Raw genomic sequence first — 18,074 nt, forward strand, 5'->3', positions numbered from 1 at the left:
AGAATTCATATCCTTGTGTACTATCCACATCCATGGTATCATCCACATCCATGTGTAACATTCACAATCCTTGTGTATCTTCCACATCCAGGTGTAGCATACTAGAATCCACATCCAGGTGTAGCATCCACATCCACATCTATGGTAGCATCCACATCCATATTAGCAATCACATCCACTGTCGCATCCACATCCACAGAACATCTATCCTGGCATTATAATGTCTTTAGTCTGAAATTTGAATTGAATTGTCTTCATTCTCTTCGTCTTTCCTGTCATGAAAATGTTTTTCGGAAAAATTTATTCATATTATGTATGATCGCATTAACTGCGGATGTAGTCATTTTGGTACTCATTATAAATGTGGAGCTCTATACCAAAATAGGACATTAACCATTCAATCTCATGTTAACTTTGGGTTCCCACAATATGTTAAAAAGCTGAGCAAAGCAATTCTCCAATTAAAAATGTATTTAATAGTAACAAATCAAAACATTTTACAATAATATCAAATGAACAACAGTTCCTGAGTTATTACACAAATCATTCTAGAAGACTTCCAACACTGACAACTATTGTTTCAGAAGATGAACTGTAACCGATGAATGACAAGTTTAATACTGCAGATACACACAGATTAATACGTTTTGTAACTCTATGTTCAACAAACAGTTTTTATTGCCATATGTACATAAGTATGCTGCCAATGCATGAAAAAAATAACAACAAGAAATGTCTTTGTACATTTAATATTGATTCAAAAACTGGACAATATGTCCAATATTCACAAAATAATTAGTAAAGCACAGAAGGTCACTTATACACAAAAACAGCACTCTTTACCATGTTGATAGTACGTAGTGAGCTGCAGCATTGTGGTATATGTAGTCAAATTCATTGTAGTTGTTACACTCAGACATACCTACAACTTATCAATCAATACATCGGCCAATAAATTGGCCTATATTATGCTACTAATTACCTGCGTAGTAACAATATACAAGAACCGTTAACCTTTCAAACCACATAAACAGAAGATGTGTTACATTTGTGAAATGTTATAGAAAATAAAACTTTTTTTGGAAAACAATTTCAGGAGTATAAAGTTGTTGAGATAAAAAAGAGGATTTGTTCAAAACCTTCCTGAAGAAAAATAACTCACTGTTTCTTCCATGGTCAGACTGTTGCCCCGACAGAAAAAGGTCACAGCTTTAAAAGGAAGCTAGTAAGTTGTGCAATAAAACGTTCTCTTGCAAAGTAAGAAAAGCTAAATGAAACAAAATGCATTGTAGTTGTGAAATCAACTAATATTACTTTGGCAACGTTTTGATGTGTTTGTATCTCTGTGCTCTGGAGAAGTGTGTGCTGATGATGCGGCTCTAATGTCCTGCCGGGACGGACCGGTCGCTGCCGTCGTACCGTTGGCTCATTTTCATTTAGTGGCGAAGTCACGCCTCTTCCGGTAGAGCCCATGGGAACGATGAGATAGAAAAATATGAATGGGTTTCAATGGAGAGAAAGTAATTATTGAAACCCATTCATGTTTTTCGATCTCATAGGTCCCACCATGGGCTCAATCGGAAGGGGCGTGACTTCGCCACTCTATTCTGCTTCCTTCACACGCCCCCCCTCGTTGTTAAATGTTGAAAGACGACTTTCGTTTTTTTCAGAATTGATATAACGTTTTGAGTTGTAGCATACTGGGATAAATGGTATTACAAAGATTCAAAGTTATTATGTACTCAGTAATACTTGTATATTTGTAGATATATATAACGAAGGCCAGTAAGTTGTGCCTAAGGAGCCCTAGCTCATGTGCCATAATACTTCATATTTGATAATGCGGACCACTTCCCCCCCACCCGATTGATATAGATTTGTCTGGTTTGTCGTACACACTCGGATGAATACTGTGCCCCCTCATATGACGAATGACGACTTGTGTCGAAAATGTCCCTGTGTCGAAAAACAAAGACAATGTAATTAGCATAAATCGTAATTATACTGCAACAATCTAAAAGCTGTTTGTATATGAAACATTGAGATAGTGAAGGTCAATCTGTACCTCGTCTGGATCGCCGTAAACCACCCCATGCTCGTGGCCGGGTGTTTTGTAGCTGAAATGACAGAGGTCGAGTTTTACTTAGACTTATGTTGGAATAAGAAGCCAGCCTCTATCCTACTTCTAGTCAGCTAGGACTGCAATTACTTCCTATCGTGCTCTGAAACAGATGTGTGAACTAAACATATGAGTTGAAAAGGCTGATTTGAAAGTTGATAATATGATCATGATTATAACCGAACACTGTTTGGTTAACAAGAGGATCTACATTAACAAGTGTCTTCTGACTATCGGTTCAAATTCCGACATTTTTTCTTGATGTAAAATAATGTCCATTGTGTGTTTAGAAAAGACTGGATGTCCCTTAAAAGCAGCTACTTCGTTAGCCAGTGACCAATCTCTTGGTATAAGAGTTTACTGATATATATTTGGTGATTTGAATGCGTCACTTACTTATTATCACTGTGATCTTTGCTGGAGAAACATCCATGTTTGTGGGCATGACAAATGCCAACAGTTATACAGATGAACGCAACAAATGCAGCCAATGACTTCAGGAATATCCCAACGATGTCAATATCATCTAGAATAGTACGAAAAAATATGTGTCAGATAAAACAAAACATTTTAATACATTTGCTTAAGTTAAAATGATTCAAATGGTTGCATGATCAAGTAAAGTATGAAAGGCTTGAACATTATACTTTACGTTCTGTTAGGAATTCAAATTATTTTTAGTTTAAAATCTTTTCTTCTTTTTGATTGGCAGTTGAGGAATCGTTCAAAGGCATTCAGCCAATCTAAAGTCTCAGGCTCTAAGCTTATATTTTGCGGAGGCTACAAGTGAGCTTGTGCTTAGTTCCACTAAGGTGACTGTGTGTATTTATAGTTGGTCTGGCATGGATTATATGGATTATAGTTATTCCCACTGTGAGGCTGTATCTCCAAATGATTATCACTCCCCTTTATTCCCTATGGTCATTATACGATTAGAGAACATGTTGATTTAAGAATCACTTCATTCTTCACTATTGCATGTTTTTCTACAGGCACGTTGTGGAGTAATTGAATTTAAAATGGACTTTGATGCAATTTTTATGAAGAATTTGTACATCTTGAATGTACGATACGTGCAAAGAGACCATACTTAACTAAGAAGCATTATTTAATGGCATATTGATTTGCATCTTATTATTGTACACATCTATTCAAACTAGTAAAGCGTTTAATCGATATATGTGTAAATGTATCAGGCTAAGTGTTATGATGTCATTACATAACACACTGTTAGTGCCAGTAATGTTATTAAGAGCTGGCTGAGCCCAGTGCTTGCGCTCACGAGTGAAGCAAGACGCACCTTCTGAACCAGACTCGGCGACCTGGAAGCAGTTCACTCCCCAGCACTCACACGTACCCCTTTTTCCACCAACGCAGTTCCAGTGCTGGTTCGGAGCCAGTGCCAATCTCAAACCTGTTCTTGGCTTTTCCACATATATAATCCTGGCTCCCGGCCAGAAGAACAAGTTCCAACTCAGTACCAACTCCAAGCTGGTCCAGAAACGAGAACCAGTGAAGTCTAGTATTGGGTCAGCGTAATTTTAACGCGTTCATTAGGGCGTTAATTTTAACGTCCTGATGCCGTGCTAGGACAACAGTGTCGTATGCTGACGCATAGACGTGGCTCTACTCTAGCCTTAAAGTCTGGGAAAAACCAAGCTGGTTCTTGGGGAGGCTGGTGTGTAGAACCAACACTGAACCAGCACAAGCACCAGCACACCGGGTTTGCGTTGGTGGAAAGGAGGTAACAGAGGATCACCCAGTCCTGACACCAAGGGGAATGGGTGTGGGACCACTCACAGACTTCCATCTTCTGCGGGGGGCACTGGGCGTGGCCAGCGTCGTTCTTGGCCTGGCAGTAGTATTCTCCCGCATCGTCCTTCTTCACCCGACGGAATTTCTGCCAAGAGGACATTTTCCCACAATAATATAACTTGTTTTACGTTCCATTGACTGGCTCTTATTGCAGGGGATGCACACCAGAATATAGAAACAATGAACATTTCACAGTGTAGTGCAGTCGCTAGGTGGTTCAACTCCCGCCTGAAATACAATAGTAACTAGATATTGAATACTGTGTCTGGGGCAACCCAGTGGTTCAGTGGGTAGAGCGCGTGCAATTAAGGCCCAGTCCTTACCGAAGTGACGGGGGTTTGATCCCTGCCGTGGTCCTTTGCTACATGTCCTCCCCTCTCTCTCCCATACCTTCCTGTGTATCTCACTCTACCCTAAAAAGATAAAACCTTCGAAAATAAAAGAGAATACTGTATCTAGCAAGTAGTAAGTACTAATGTAATAATACTGTAATTCATAATTGTATTATATTAATTGTATTAAACCTCACTAATAACTAAAGACAAAACCCTTTTCGACAGCCTGCAGACGTTGGGGATCAAACCCAGTTTCCTGTTCGGCTTGGAGCCAAACCACCGAGCCAAAACGCTACTCCGCCCACGAAGGCGCCTCCATTAGTCTGGTTCCCCCCCAGCACCCACCAAGCTGCCGGTGTCCTGGTTGATGGTGTAGGAGGAGTTGATGAGCCGGGGGCTGGTCTTGGGGTCCAGGGGCAGCTCCTCGTTGTTGTGGAACCAGCGGTACTGCGCGGCGGGGAAGCCCTCATTCTCCAGGCAGCGCAGCTCCGAGGACGTTCCCACGGTGACGGCGTCCGGGACGCTGCAGCGCGGCACCACCGGCCTCACTGCGGGGAGGGAACGCCTTTACTCACCCTGAAGCCTGACCACCCTTCACTGGACAGCATCAGCCAGCCTTTACCTGCACTCTTCACTTTATGCACCTGCACATTTAAATGTATGCACCTACAGCTAATATATAACATTTTATTTTACTATAAAATTCTTTACTAGCTTATTTTTTTATGCAGTCATCATAACTCCTTTTTGTCTTATTTTGCCTTAATATCATAAGAACTTCACTGTACAGAATGTCCATGTTATACTGCCTATCTGACAGCAGTAGGGCCCTGTACTCTGGCTGTACAAAAGGTTGCAAGGACCCTCAATGTTTCATCCGACGTGCACCACAGTACAGTACAGTGCAGTGCACCGCAGTGCAGAGCAGTACAGTACAGCACACTGCAGCGCAGTACAGTACTATGGTAACAGTACCTCTCACGGCGAGGTTGATGAGGATCTCGTCAAAGTGTCTCTGGTCGTCGATGGCCGCCACCTCGCAGCGGTACTCGGCGGTGTCGGTGCGGGTGGCGTTGAAGATCAGGATGTTTGCCGGTTCTCTGAGCTGTGCCCTGTGCTCCAAGTCGCCTGGGGGGGGGGGGGGGGGGGGGGGGGGGGGGGACAAGGAACAAAACCACTCATTGAAATACACAGCGTGTCCCCGCGACGGATCAACGGGGGAATTCACTGCCCACTGCTCCATCACAATGTGGGCCTGAGAAGGGGGCGCTTCAGCTCAGAACAGCAGTGCCAAGAGGTTTCCTCTGATGCTGCTGACTGAGGGATTCATCTTTTTGTGAAAAGAAATGTTTCAAACAAGTGCCTCCTACCAGATATCCGATTCTGGAAGTACACATAACTGGGAATGCCGTTCTTGATCTTCTTCCATTCGATCCGGGGATTGTTGGTGGAGATGGATTCTATTAAGCAGGTCAGCTCAATGGCTGTGGAAGCGGGGAGAGAGAGAGGAAAGGAAAGACAAAAGATATCAGCAAACCAACCGGTAGGCCCAGGAACAACAAAAGCTACTTTGGGCAGGAGGGGAACGGACGGATTGTTCCAGAAGCTTACGCTCAAACTCATTTGCCCACACAATCTTGTCTGTCGTCCGGAGAATAACAGCGAGAGATGGCACGTGGCCTGCGAATAGAAAGACAAAAACACAGGAAGATGGTTATGGCTCCATATGGCAGACAGCTGTCAGTCTATCCAGAGGAATTAACAGATCAGATTTGTTGAATTAAAGTACTGAGTGACTGACAACAGAAGATCTGTTGAGTTAGGGCCCTGAGATGTGATTTATGTAACCAGAGCCCATTAATCACGTTCCAATTGTATCCCAAGATAATAACACCTGGGGCTGGATGGGTAAATGGTGCAGTCATGAAACACTAAATGCCCACAAAATAGTCCCAGGCTCTGTACCCTAAAAATAACACAAAATGCAGCAGCTTTTCATTGTCTGTGGTGGTTAAGAATGATGTTAAAAATGTGTATGGAAGCATGTTTTTTGTTAATTGTAACAAATGTACACACCGCTTTATACCCTCATGAAAGAAACATCGTGTAGGAGCCTTGCAGACTGTGTGCCGATGTACTCCTGGCTGATGAATTAAACAAGGGACCTTACAGATCTATTACGGGGTTTGGAATATAATTACTGCCATGTTTTGTTTGTTTTCTATTTTTCTCCCCGAGTCAGCTCAAAAAGTATTGTTTGTCGACCAGGATAACTTGGCTGGACAACGGTACTGTTTTTAGTTTCAGCATATTAGTGTCTTCCTTTCAACGGAGGGATTATTTGCCGGTTCGAAGCGATCAAATTAATTCTTTATTCAGCAATTCCGGTTCAGTACGGAGGCTTGCGTGAAAGAGAGGGGGAATTTATGACGCAACGCACAGTGAGCGAGGATGCATGTAAATGAACTGCTTAGCAAAAAAACATGGGCCCAAAACAGAACAATCACATTTATGTTAATCTGCTTTCCTGTTTTCCCCTAAAGGCCTGGAATTAAAAGGCACCCAAACCTAGACCTAGATCCTAGTTGTTGTTGTTAAGTAACCTATTTAGTTGATGCTTCAGTTCCAAAGGCACTCCTTGTGGCAAGGTTTGTTTCTTAAAAGCCAGATCTAAAAGGCCTCATGGTAGATAAATTAAGCTGGCTCAATCAAAATGCCTTAACGATCCAGATGGATTAGCATAGAATAAAAAGCCAATGGCAATCAAGCCCAGATCCTAAGCATACATTCCTCCTAACTCAATGTATTGCCATTCTTTTTAAACAGAGCTGTCCGCTGTACGCTTTTCGTGTGCCTTTCACTTAGTTTGTGCATACCTTTCAGCGACATTACGCAGAAACAATACAGTCTCTGCTCACAATCTAATACCATAAACACGGTAATCAGCGGGTTCACATCCATGTGAAAACAAGCATGCAGAGCAGGCCCAACCGGGTCCTTTCCCTTCTCTGTCGGACAACACAGAACGCTACAAAATGAGGGGCTGGATTAGACGATAATAAGCAGTGTGGCTTCCTAATTGGTCGAAACATCCGCCACAGCTTATTTTGGAGGCTCTGTGATAGTAACCCTCCCAGACGATGTCGTGACTGCATTTTTTTTCTGCACTCGGAAGAAGACTATCCCACCACCCCCTCACCCCCCCCACCCGCCTCACACATCATCACCTCAGCAGCACTGCGCATAACGCCTCCTCACATCCACGTAGCTCTGGTACCCCCCCCCCCCGCGCAAAGTGGGACTAGCCTAGTGGGGGCCAAGTGCTCATTGTTGACAGTGGGGACAACCCGCATACTGCCACCGCATACTGTGAGCACAGCTGTGGTGGCTGTGGCGAGGAAAAGTGACTCCGAGGTCTCAGCTTCCGTCTCCGTTGCGCTGACTTTCCCACTCGGTGCACGGAGAGGGCTATTTTTATCCCAACAGTGACTGGACATCCTGGGAGACACATAGCTTATCCAGCAGACACAGCCCCCCAGTATACAGATGAGATTTGTTCTGGTCTGTAAGCACGGAAACAACCAGGCATGGTGGCTGAAGAATCAGCCCTGAGGTTTTCTTGTGCTGAAGAGCGCTTCAAAAATAGAGATTGGCTTCAGGCTTTATTAGTGTTGTTTAGAGTTGCATGTTTGATTTGAGGAGATAGTGACGTACTGCTGGGATTTGTTCAATCTGTCAGCATGGACACATTCAATGGGGACTCAAATCATCGTATAAAAAGCAGTCAAGAAGAGAGATAACAGATCAAGCAGAGATCATACAGACTTTATAGGACGACTGCAGAAGAAGCCTCCAGCAAAGTTCTGCATTTCAGTGTTTTAGTGATTCATTAAAGCTGGGGAAGGGGATTTATTTTTACAAGCATTATTTACATGTTTGTTGAACAGCTATCAATCGATCAAATACTCTTATTCAAAATATCCTTTATCTGTGGCTGTCGCAAGCCTGTAATAAACCAGTGAATAATTTAATCCGGCCCAAATGAAATGATTGGCTTGCCTGCCCGTCTGTCTACCTACCCGGCGGCTACCTGTGCACACTCTGCCCTGCAACCATTGGCCACGACCGGGGTCTTCCACAAGGCTAGGCTGAGGTACTGCTGAAGCTAACGAGCTTGTCATGTGCTTTGAGGGAGTGGCCTTGGAGACAGGCCTGAAGGGAGGGGGAGGGATTCTTTCAGAATTGCCAACCCCAGCTTTAAGTAAGTTGTATGACTCACAAATGTTGTATTTGTTTTTGTTAGTTTAAGAGGCTAGGGATCATAGATTAAAGGGCGTAAATTCTATGAAAACAAGAAAAATTGAAGCCTTGGGAGTTTATTGATAATTCTTTCAAAATGTGGGTCTTGAAAAGATCATTAGGAGGTCTGTAAACTGAGCCCTACAGTGTGTGGCCTTCTGACGCCCTGGATCTCGTTAACACACCCCTGACCCTGTGTCCCCGATTGTAAGACAGTAAAACAATAAAACAAAACATTCAAGGCCGTGGGAAAGAATGATTCAGTAAACAATGGCTATAAATAGGTTAAATGCTAATATTTCCTATAAAACCAAAAGCATTCATACACACAATAGTGACCCTGATAACACAATCAGGTCTAAAGATGAATCTGTATCTGTTCTAGTACATAAAAAATAATCCATGCAGGAAAGCCAGCCCACGCAAGCCCTTTTTTTTTATTAATCTCCTGGTTGTGGTAATGCATAGATAAAGTACCAGGCCTGTTTGGAGTGAAATGTTCTATCAAATAGACACATTTTGCCATCGTCTAAGGCACTAAAAACATGCAAACAACTGGGCTTCCCATTCTCAATACAAAGTGGTGATCCAGTAGTCTATAAAAAGCCATTTTCCAGACATTCCAACACAGCCATTTAAAAAATGCAATGGCTTCTGGTCTCAGTCTTATTTGAATTTCCGGAATCAGTAAATGAGCCATCGAGAGACTGCATGGAGACTAGAGTAGGACTACACATCCAACGGGCTGTGTAATATATGATGTGTTAACACAACATATTTGTTAAACTTTCCCATATTATAGCATGCTGTAAAAGGAAGGACGATAAACATTTTAGATATGTTATGACTATAGGATAATATGAAAGAATAATATCAATAATGAATAAATTCCACTTTTTCCTTATGCATGCACACCCTACAAAATGAAACACCTAATGCAACAACATTTCACGATGCATATTCGAACAAATTCAAAGCAATATTCTAATAAGTAGATGAACACGTCCAGTAACCCTGATCTGAAATCCCCCTGGCAGGTGCTGTGTATCTAACAAATGATACTTTGGACTTGGATCTACCTCGACCCGGCTCACATTGGCAATCACTTCAGCGCTGCCGGTATCGCAGTGTATTACATACCCCCGGTAGTCAGTAAATAAATCTGGTGTCATCTCATTCCAGCTTCGGAACTGCAGAGCTATACGAGAAGAGCATTATGAGCGAGAAAGCTTTGCCTGCTATAGCTTTATCACTTTAGCACTGAAACACTCACAACTAAAGGCTCAGGCCGCACAGACACAGGCCTGGAATCAGTCGGGTACCACTTTATGTGGGGATGTATGGGCTGACTATTACGGCATAAGCGTAGCAGATGGTCACAGTGGCCGCTGGCGAAAGGCAGTCACACTCCTGTTTACTCAGCCTGCAAACTTGTCTTCCAAACTCTGGTCATGCGATGGCTGTTCATACATGCTTAATGAGCAATGAGTCATTTGCAAAAAACAAACGCAGTCACGTTGGGGGTATTTGTACTTCAGAAACGAGTCACGCCAATTTGGAAATATCACAGAGCATTAGCCAACTTGAAGGGGGACTTACATTCACCCCATTAAACTCGCTGGCCCCAGCTTGCCCTGCCAGGGGTGGGGCAGAACAACAACATTACGGAACCGATTGAACCTGCTGCTGGCCACCTCCTCCTTCGGGGCAAGCCATCCCTCACTCCAGTCTGTCCTTGACCTGAGAGCCTCTGAGACCATTTGTAAAGCCTTCATTAACCGTGTGTCACTGTGTCAGGCTCGGCTCGTACAGAAGTTAAGAGACAGCAGACAAATGCATTCTCCACCACATGGACACATCCAGCTGTGGAGAGGAAAGGAGAATGAAATAACGGTACGCCAACGGGGCTACACCTGTTAACACACGGAGGCACACCGATGTGCAGAACAGTACTCCAGCATGCTATTAAAGGAGCATTGTCTCCTGGTAGAAGTGTATGATTACTGCCAACGAAACGCGGAGTACAAAGGGGTAATTCAGTTTAAAGCAAAGCACAATTAATAACCTAGATATTACCGAATTATCGTCAGTTGGTTCACGTGTCAACGTGATGAGATACGATTTGCATGCATTGCAAAACATCGCTATGCTTATGAGTAGCTTCACATTTCCACTAGAGCGCTGTCAGGATAAGGCATTAATGAAAGGCATGCATCGGGACGCTGGGCAGCATCACAGCCCGGGTGTCGGATACCCACCGTGTTAATATTTAATGTCGCGGAGTTAAATCAATTGCCCTTCGTGAGAAGAAAAGCCCAAAAAGACCCTCGACACGTCCCCCCACCACCACAAAAGGAAGATCCACCTCAACATGAGTACAGACAGAGAGCCTAACGTCAGCTTACAGCTCCAGCAGAGGAGAAGCTAGGGCTCTGATTTACAACTACAACCACACGGACCGCACACTGCACAGCCACTAACCCCCCTGCAGCGCGTCGCTATCCAGGAGAAAATTACTCACATATGCTCGAACAGAAGAGAATGAAAGCGATGATTCGCGCTATCGCCATCTTGTAGCTTTCCATGTATCGGTCACAACACTTGCACATACACGTACACACACACACACACACACATGCGCGGGGCTGAGCTCTGTGAGAGTCAGCACCTCTGTGAGGTATGGGAGGAGGATGGGGTCCGCCGCGAGACTGCTGGATGATGTTGCCATGGAGGAGTTTCCATAGCTACAAGGGCATCGCGGCGGAACAGGGTTCATCGACCACCGGAAATAGCTGTACCATACTCACCATACAATTGCTATAGTATTTTATAAATCCAAACAATGCATTTTGTTTTTATACCAGTGTGTCTTTTTCAGGTAAATGCTCCATGCACGTATGTGACATTGTTCAGAACATAATTGAGGAATTATGACACATTTTCTTCACAAAATATGTATTAAGTACCGGTATATATAAACTATATTATGTTTCAAATAAATATTTTAATTAGGGCACCTGCCGGTTAATTTAGGTCTATAGCCATCAGACTACGTATGATCAATTTCAATAATTGAAACGGTTGAAACCATTTAACATTATTTATTATCATTATAAATGTATTTTTATTTCAGAGGGAAGTGGCTGCAGCAGGTTCACCGAATTAGACTGCAGGTGGCAGTGTGCAATCAAATATCCCCTCGGAGGGTCCACGTCACTGGATAATCACTGCATTTCATTCAACTGACCTGACGTTTTCCTTTATAAGCTATGTAAGCCTCGTACATATGTGCCAAGTGCCATGTGGTTAGCACAACGTGTTATAACTACATGTAGTTGTTTATACCCATATAAATAGAGTATTGATCATAGTCGAATTATTATGAAATTTCTAGAAGACACATATTAGTCCTATATTATATTAGGCCTACACCTCACTCAAAAGGGACTACATAGCAAGCCTACAAAAAAATAGGTGCACTAAATTTAACATTATAAAAAAAAGTATCTGGCTTTCACAGGCTCATCCTGTTGTTTCATTCGGCCCAAATTAAATATTTTGAAGGCTTACCTTACCTGTCTGTATACCTTTCTACCGGGCTACCTGCGAGGAGTAATGCCCATGCACTCATTTCTCATGACCAGAGTCTTCCACAAGGCTGAGCTATTGCTAAAGCTAGCGAGCTAGTCACATATTTTGGGGGTGTTGCTTTGGAGGAAGGCCTGAAGAGAAGGGTTGGCTTTTTTCTTTTTACCATTGGATACTTTCGAAAGGTTGTTTTCTCTGGCAGGTTTCTCCAAAATGCCTGCCCTAGCTTTAACGCTAATAAACAATCAAATGTGTATGGCTATTGCTGTCATATTCTAGGCTACGTTCTCTTTATCTGCCAAGACCTGAATAGTTATCATGCTGTTCAATTGGGAAGGGTTGATAACAATCTTGCTTATTATAGTTATTAAGCTTCCCCATCTAAGAACCAAAAAGTAAAACCACAAACTGTTATTTTGGGTCCAGAATTGATAAACTCTGCCCTGGAGTGAGAAAGAGGTAACCCTGATTATCATCCTAGGCAGGCAATGGAACTTGCGTCATTACCTTCCATTGATGGCAAAAAAAATATGTGTGAGGAAATAATGATCTCAGATCTCTGAGGACTGAAATACACGAGGTTAAGAATCAGTGACATGAGTCATATTGTTACGTAACAGATTGAGTCAGTCAAGGTACTGGGGTATATACCTCCTCCGAGGAACCATTAGGTGGAGAAGGTGGTGCCAATCTTTTGTACGCTTCCACAATTCTATTCAATATGACTGCTGTAATTAATATCCACACAGGTTTGAAAAATGATTTCAGCTGGATCTCAAGTTCGGTGGTGAAACCGGATACCGGCATATCCACTGGCACATGAGCGCCGTAGTTTGTAACCTATTGAAAAATCTATACAACAATGCTGTTTTTGTTAAAAACATGACAATATTAAATATCAACGGCTTCTCCAGCTCAACACGTAATACCAAGAGCTTGTGACATTAGGCTTCCTCCCCGGTCTCCAAAAGCAAAGTTGAGTTCTGGTGATCCCTGCCAGCTCTTAGGGGCTGCCACGTCCAGCACTCAGAGCTTCATAGCTTTATTCTGAGCGTTTGACCCTCGGTCAGAATGTTCTGGGTTCGATCCCTAATGTCCCCAGCCTAACTGAAAGCATCCTTAAGCCAGATGCTTAACCCCAGCCTGAACCTTATGGATCTGTCCCTGTATCAATATAAGGCACTTTGAATCAAATGTCCCAAATGAACCATCGCCGCCACCAGCCTGCCCGATGGAAGTGGGTCATTACAGCAGGATTAGTGAGACACGCACAGTAGCTAATGTCCAGAGCACCATAGTGGTTTCTCCTGCTTTCTAGGCTTTACAAAGCCTACTTGTCCAGTGTCACTTAATAGTGTCGTAAGCCTAAAGTAGCCCTTGAGAATTGATGCTACTTCATTGGCCAGGTTTTAATTATATATTCATTAATGCTTTTGCTATTTTGTGTAGCAATATGCTACAATGTATGCCATATATATTACTAGTATATAGAATATTGCTAAATTAACACTGATGCCTCAATCACACACATAATCTCCATATAAAGACATATCTTAGTTAGCTCTCGCTGCCATGACACCTGCCTAAACCTTCAAGATCTTTATGCAGCTGCCAGCTCCCTCCTTGCAGCTATAATTAGAGTATGCTTGCAAAACAACACACTTAATTACCTCATCATATTTCTGCTGTTAATAAATCCTGCATCCCAATATCATGTTTTCTTACCATATCTATCATTTTTTGCCAGATCTACTGTCAAATCAACGCTGAGATCCTGTTTCGGCTTTGAACACACAGATTAATTACATTTTGGTATTCATGTAGCTATAATGAATGATAAGAACATAATGACAACACAAGGATTCAAAACACTGCAAACATTATTGATAACAAATGTGCAGCACTGTCAACGATACAGACCGAGCTTGTATGTTTGCCACTAACATGGCGGACAAGTTAATGGAAGAAACTTCAATTTTTTTTAAAATCAAATTGTTAAGAAAATGCTTGTTCTTTGTTAGTCGATCATCTATGCCGGTGGTGCAAGTACAGCCTACATGTAAAAATATCATGGTATAATATCATTATACTACGACATGTGGTTTGTTTAAATGACCAGAGTGACCGTGTAAGTATTCTAAATGGTTCAAATCCCCATTGTTCAAAAATATATACAACGTAGCCAATAAATTGTCACTTCCATCTCTTACTAATGTATTGCTGTCATAAAACTACTAAACGGAGCCAGTTTATTGTTCATATCCAATATGACACTGTGATGACAAGACATTTAATTTGAGAGACAAAAGCTCAACGACTGAAGAGCTGATGAGGGCGTTTCATTGCCAGGATCCTGACCTACTGCTTAAAACTTCAGAAACACTCATCAAGACGTATGCTAAACACCCCACAGGCCATTTGCCTTCTGCAACACCTCTCTCACTAGAGGCTAAACAAACGCTTTGAATCAGGAGCTAACAAATCAAAGCCAACAGATCGGATACGATAATAACACATAAATCGCCACATAATAGCTATTTTATTTAGTATGCACACGACAATGCTGCAGGTCATCTGTGCTATCAGACACTGGCCAACAGAGGGGAGCACCACAGCACAGGACTTAAAAGGACGTATTCCAATATTGGACTAGAAAATAAAAGCACAGGTTATTGAGGTTTTTCTTCAGATAAAATTGAAAGAATCAGCATGTTTAACTTGGAGTCCTGTCATCATCATAATCCTCCTCATGACTAAGAAACTGCATATCTAACTGAATGGATCTGACGTTAGAGAGAGGGGCTGTGGCTCTGTGTTCACTCCTTAACACGTTGGATAGTGAAAGGAGGCAGATCTGAACATTGGCTTCAATTAACACTGGGTATTTATAGCCTTCTCAACTCCAATGAGCGGCAGGTGAAGCATCAAGACTTGCAACAGGGATGTGCTTTAAGGTTTCATCGGTTTCAAAGTAAAAGTCTCGAAAAATGTAATTCCATGTTATCTAAATGTAATCGTGCACTTTCAGTTTTGCAAAGCAAGAAGAATTAGGTTTGTTTAATTCAAATCAGTTTAGTACTACATGGGAGTGGTAGTTTTCTATCCATGTTTATCTAATTTGTAGAATATGAAAAAGGAAAATATTTAAGAGGCTTAGTCGTAGCAATGTACAGACGTCAGACTACTGTACAATGGAGATACATGAAACCATGGCAACTCTACATACATGTAAGTGTGTGTGTGTGTGTGTGTGTGTGTGAGTGTGGTTGTGTGTGTGTGTGTGTGTGTGTGTGTGTGACCCAGGCTACACATGACGCAAAGAAGTCAGAACTGACTCCTACACATTTCTTTCAACAAAGTTCTCACACAATACTATTCTAGAATGCCATATACCAAACCGCACCACACCATACTATATTATACTTTTTCACTCAAATCTATTCGACAGCTTTTTTTAAACACTATTATGACAAATTCTGGCATTCTGTGGTCTGTTATTTCTGAAAGCAGACCTCTTCTATTGAATAACAGGCTATGCTATGATAGCAGCTCTAGCCATAAAATCTAACAGCCTAAGAAAATAATTTGAAAATCAATAAAAGACATTTTTGTTGTTTTATATTGTTTCAAATTATTGATTTTTTTCGCGCCAGGATCATCACCGTCCTGATACTATACTATACTATGAGCTATACTAAATACCATAGCATACTTTATCAAACCATATTGCTATACTATTCTATAATATACTATACAATATAAATACTATGCCATACAATACCATAGTTTACTATATTCAGCTGTATACTATACTAAACATACTATGCTACACTACTATACTAGACTAGGCTGTGCTATGTGATGTTATACTATATTATGTTATAATATAGTATCCTATACTGAATGTTGCAATATTGAGTTAGTCGTTTATTATTTTTTGATTAATTCCACAGTGTTCACATAATGTTTCTGAATATGACCGGTGAATATGTGACAATGGATGCTTTTTACATACACACGTACACATGCACGGACACACACAGGTCCACACAAACACACACACACACACACACAGGCGCACACCTATTTTACATAAGAGATTATTTCAGCTCTCCTTATCTATTCTCCGCCACAGTCTGTCACCCTTTTCTGGAAGACATCACACACAGACACAGAAAAAACAGAAAACACAAAAGGCACCACCACCCTACCCCAAATCTTTCTATTTCTGTGCCTGGAGCAGCCAGCCAAAGCCATTACGTAATGTTAGTGTCACCGTGGAAACCAAATGTGTACCTTACACAACGGCTCACAGAGGGTCATCAGACAGGGCTCTGCTGGGCTGTCATCCTCTCTGTATGTTTAAGCTGTGTTCCACCGATGGACGGTTGGGCCGGGGGGCCGGGCTCGGGGCCGGGCAGGGGTGTGTGTGCACAGCGACCTTGTTTGGCCATGCAGCAGTCAACCCCCCCCGTCCCAGGCCATCCACCACTGACAGTGGTTATTGGCATCCAGGGGCCTCAAAGTGTGACTCTGCCCTCCAAACGCCATTGAGGTGGAGAATGACAACGGGGCCCAGAGCCAGAGGAATATGGTTGTGCGAACGCCTGATGCTATAGATCCCCCCGAAGGAAAGACCCTCAGATCACTCAGACACTTGGTTCCGTCGCTAAGGACTTGCTGTGTAGAATTCAATGCCGGTTCGAGCCGCTTAGGAATCCTGAAACTGCAGAGAGATGTGTGCAAAGGTTTATGTAAAAACGATGATAATAGTCCTAAGAGACGAAAGCTGAAAGTCTGCTGGAAATTGAGGAGGCATCATGTGAACAAATATATGTGTTTAATTTGATCCTCATTTCTGCTCATCACCTTAGCGCAAGCACTCACACACGCACTCATACAAAGGCACATGTGCACACACACGTAAAAACATACACACGAACATAAACACACACACACATTTTGTTTAAATACATATTTTAAAAACATTTTTAATTTGTTGAAATATCACATTTTAAATTGGGTCCCCTTGGTCTCTTACACTATTTGCCACTTTTAAAAACGTAAATGACCATCGTTTATTGAAGAGAAACACAAAACTGGGGCAGATAACACATGGATGGAGAAGGATCCCAACCTAGTGGTAATTGCATGTTTTCTGCGGCCGTGCATGTTTAAATCGAGAAGGAGCGTCTTTGAGCGCCTTAGCGAGGTAAGCGTGTGTGCGCAGTGGGAAGCAGCAGCAGCAGCGTGATTAAGCAGCAGCAGCAGCTTTGCGCTTCCAGTCGTCGAGGAAACGGCAGAACCAAATTGCATCCGTCGCCACACCCATGACACTCGCCAGACGAGGCGCCGAGGCAGGAGAAAACGAGCGTTTGGTGTCGGCGATGGGGAATATAACAACACCCCGAGGGTACACATGAACGACAGACGACACACAACCACAGCCATGGTTTCATCCGCCCTCCCAATAAACACATGCGTCTTTAAACATTATCCGGGGTGGACAATTGAAAGGACGGATTCAGCCAACGAAGCGTTATTCATTTCAGTATGAACAAATAATAATACTAAGCGGCGCGGTGGTCCACATGGCGGCTCTGGGAGAGAGAGGGGGGTGTTTAGAGGAGCAGGCTCCCCGTCAGTGCGCATGATACTGCGGTGGTTCCACTACTACGGCACGCTCCAACTCACCTTGAATCGCTCCATGACTGCTCTGCTGCTGTCATCCGGGCACGGGGGGGCGGGGGCGTATGGATAACCAATACACGCCCCAAAGCCTCGATCGGTAACCAATCGAAGGACAGGAGAGGCGGACCTGTGGCTTAACATTCTCCCACTGCTGGGTTCCACTATGCGCTCGTAAAACGCTCGGCCGTCTACTCCGAGGAGCGCGACGGTGCAGGTGCTCTGTCTCT

At 42.8% G+C, this 18,074-nt stretch overlaps 1 protein-coding gene across 1 annotated transcript; it reads right to left on the bottom strand.

Moving 5' to 3' along the window:
* Positions 1–462: 462 nt before the first annotated feature.
* On the bottom strand, positions 463–11,297 carry jam3a (junctional adhesion molecule 3a). The gene is made up of 9 exons (XM_056611318.1): positions 11,090–11,297; positions 5,881–5,949; positions 5,640–5,753; positions 5,245–5,397; positions 4,615–4,817; positions 3,920–4,019; positions 2,516–2,645; positions 2,066–2,117; positions 463–1,956 (listed from the first exon to the last, which is right to left on the bottom strand). Exons 1-9 carry the CDS (start codon positions 11,175–11,177, stop codon positions 1,921–1,923), a joined length of 945 nt encoding a protein of 314 aa, XP_056467293.1. The 5' UTR covers positions 11,178–11,297; the 3' UTR covers positions 463–1,920.
* Positions 11,298–18,074: the final 6,777 nt, after the last annotated feature.

Source organism: Gadus chalcogrammus, chromosome 16 (genome assembly GCF_026213295.1).
Source record: "Gadus chalcogrammus isolate NIFS_2021 chromosome 16, NIFS_Gcha_1.0, whole genome shotgun sequence".
In the NCBI taxonomy this organism is placed as follows: Eukaryota; Metazoa; Chordata; class Actinopteri; order Gadiformes; family Gadidae; genus Gadus; species Gadus chalcogrammus.

Bases quoted from the DNA above. Each gene is read 5' to 3' on its own strand.
- jam3a (XM_056611318.1), bottom strand. From the start codon at position 11,177: ATGTGCAAGTGTTGTGACCGATACATGGAAAGCTACAAGATGGCGATA. The intron at 4,818-5,244 runs GTACTGTTACCA...CCCTCCCCGCAG, and splicing joins CATCAACCTCGCCGTGAGAG to TGAGGCCGGTGGTGCCGCGC. The intron at 4,020-4,614 runs GTGGGTGCTGGG...TCCTCTTGGCAG, and splicing joins ACCAGGACACCGGCAGCTTG to AAATTCCGTCGGGTGAAGAA.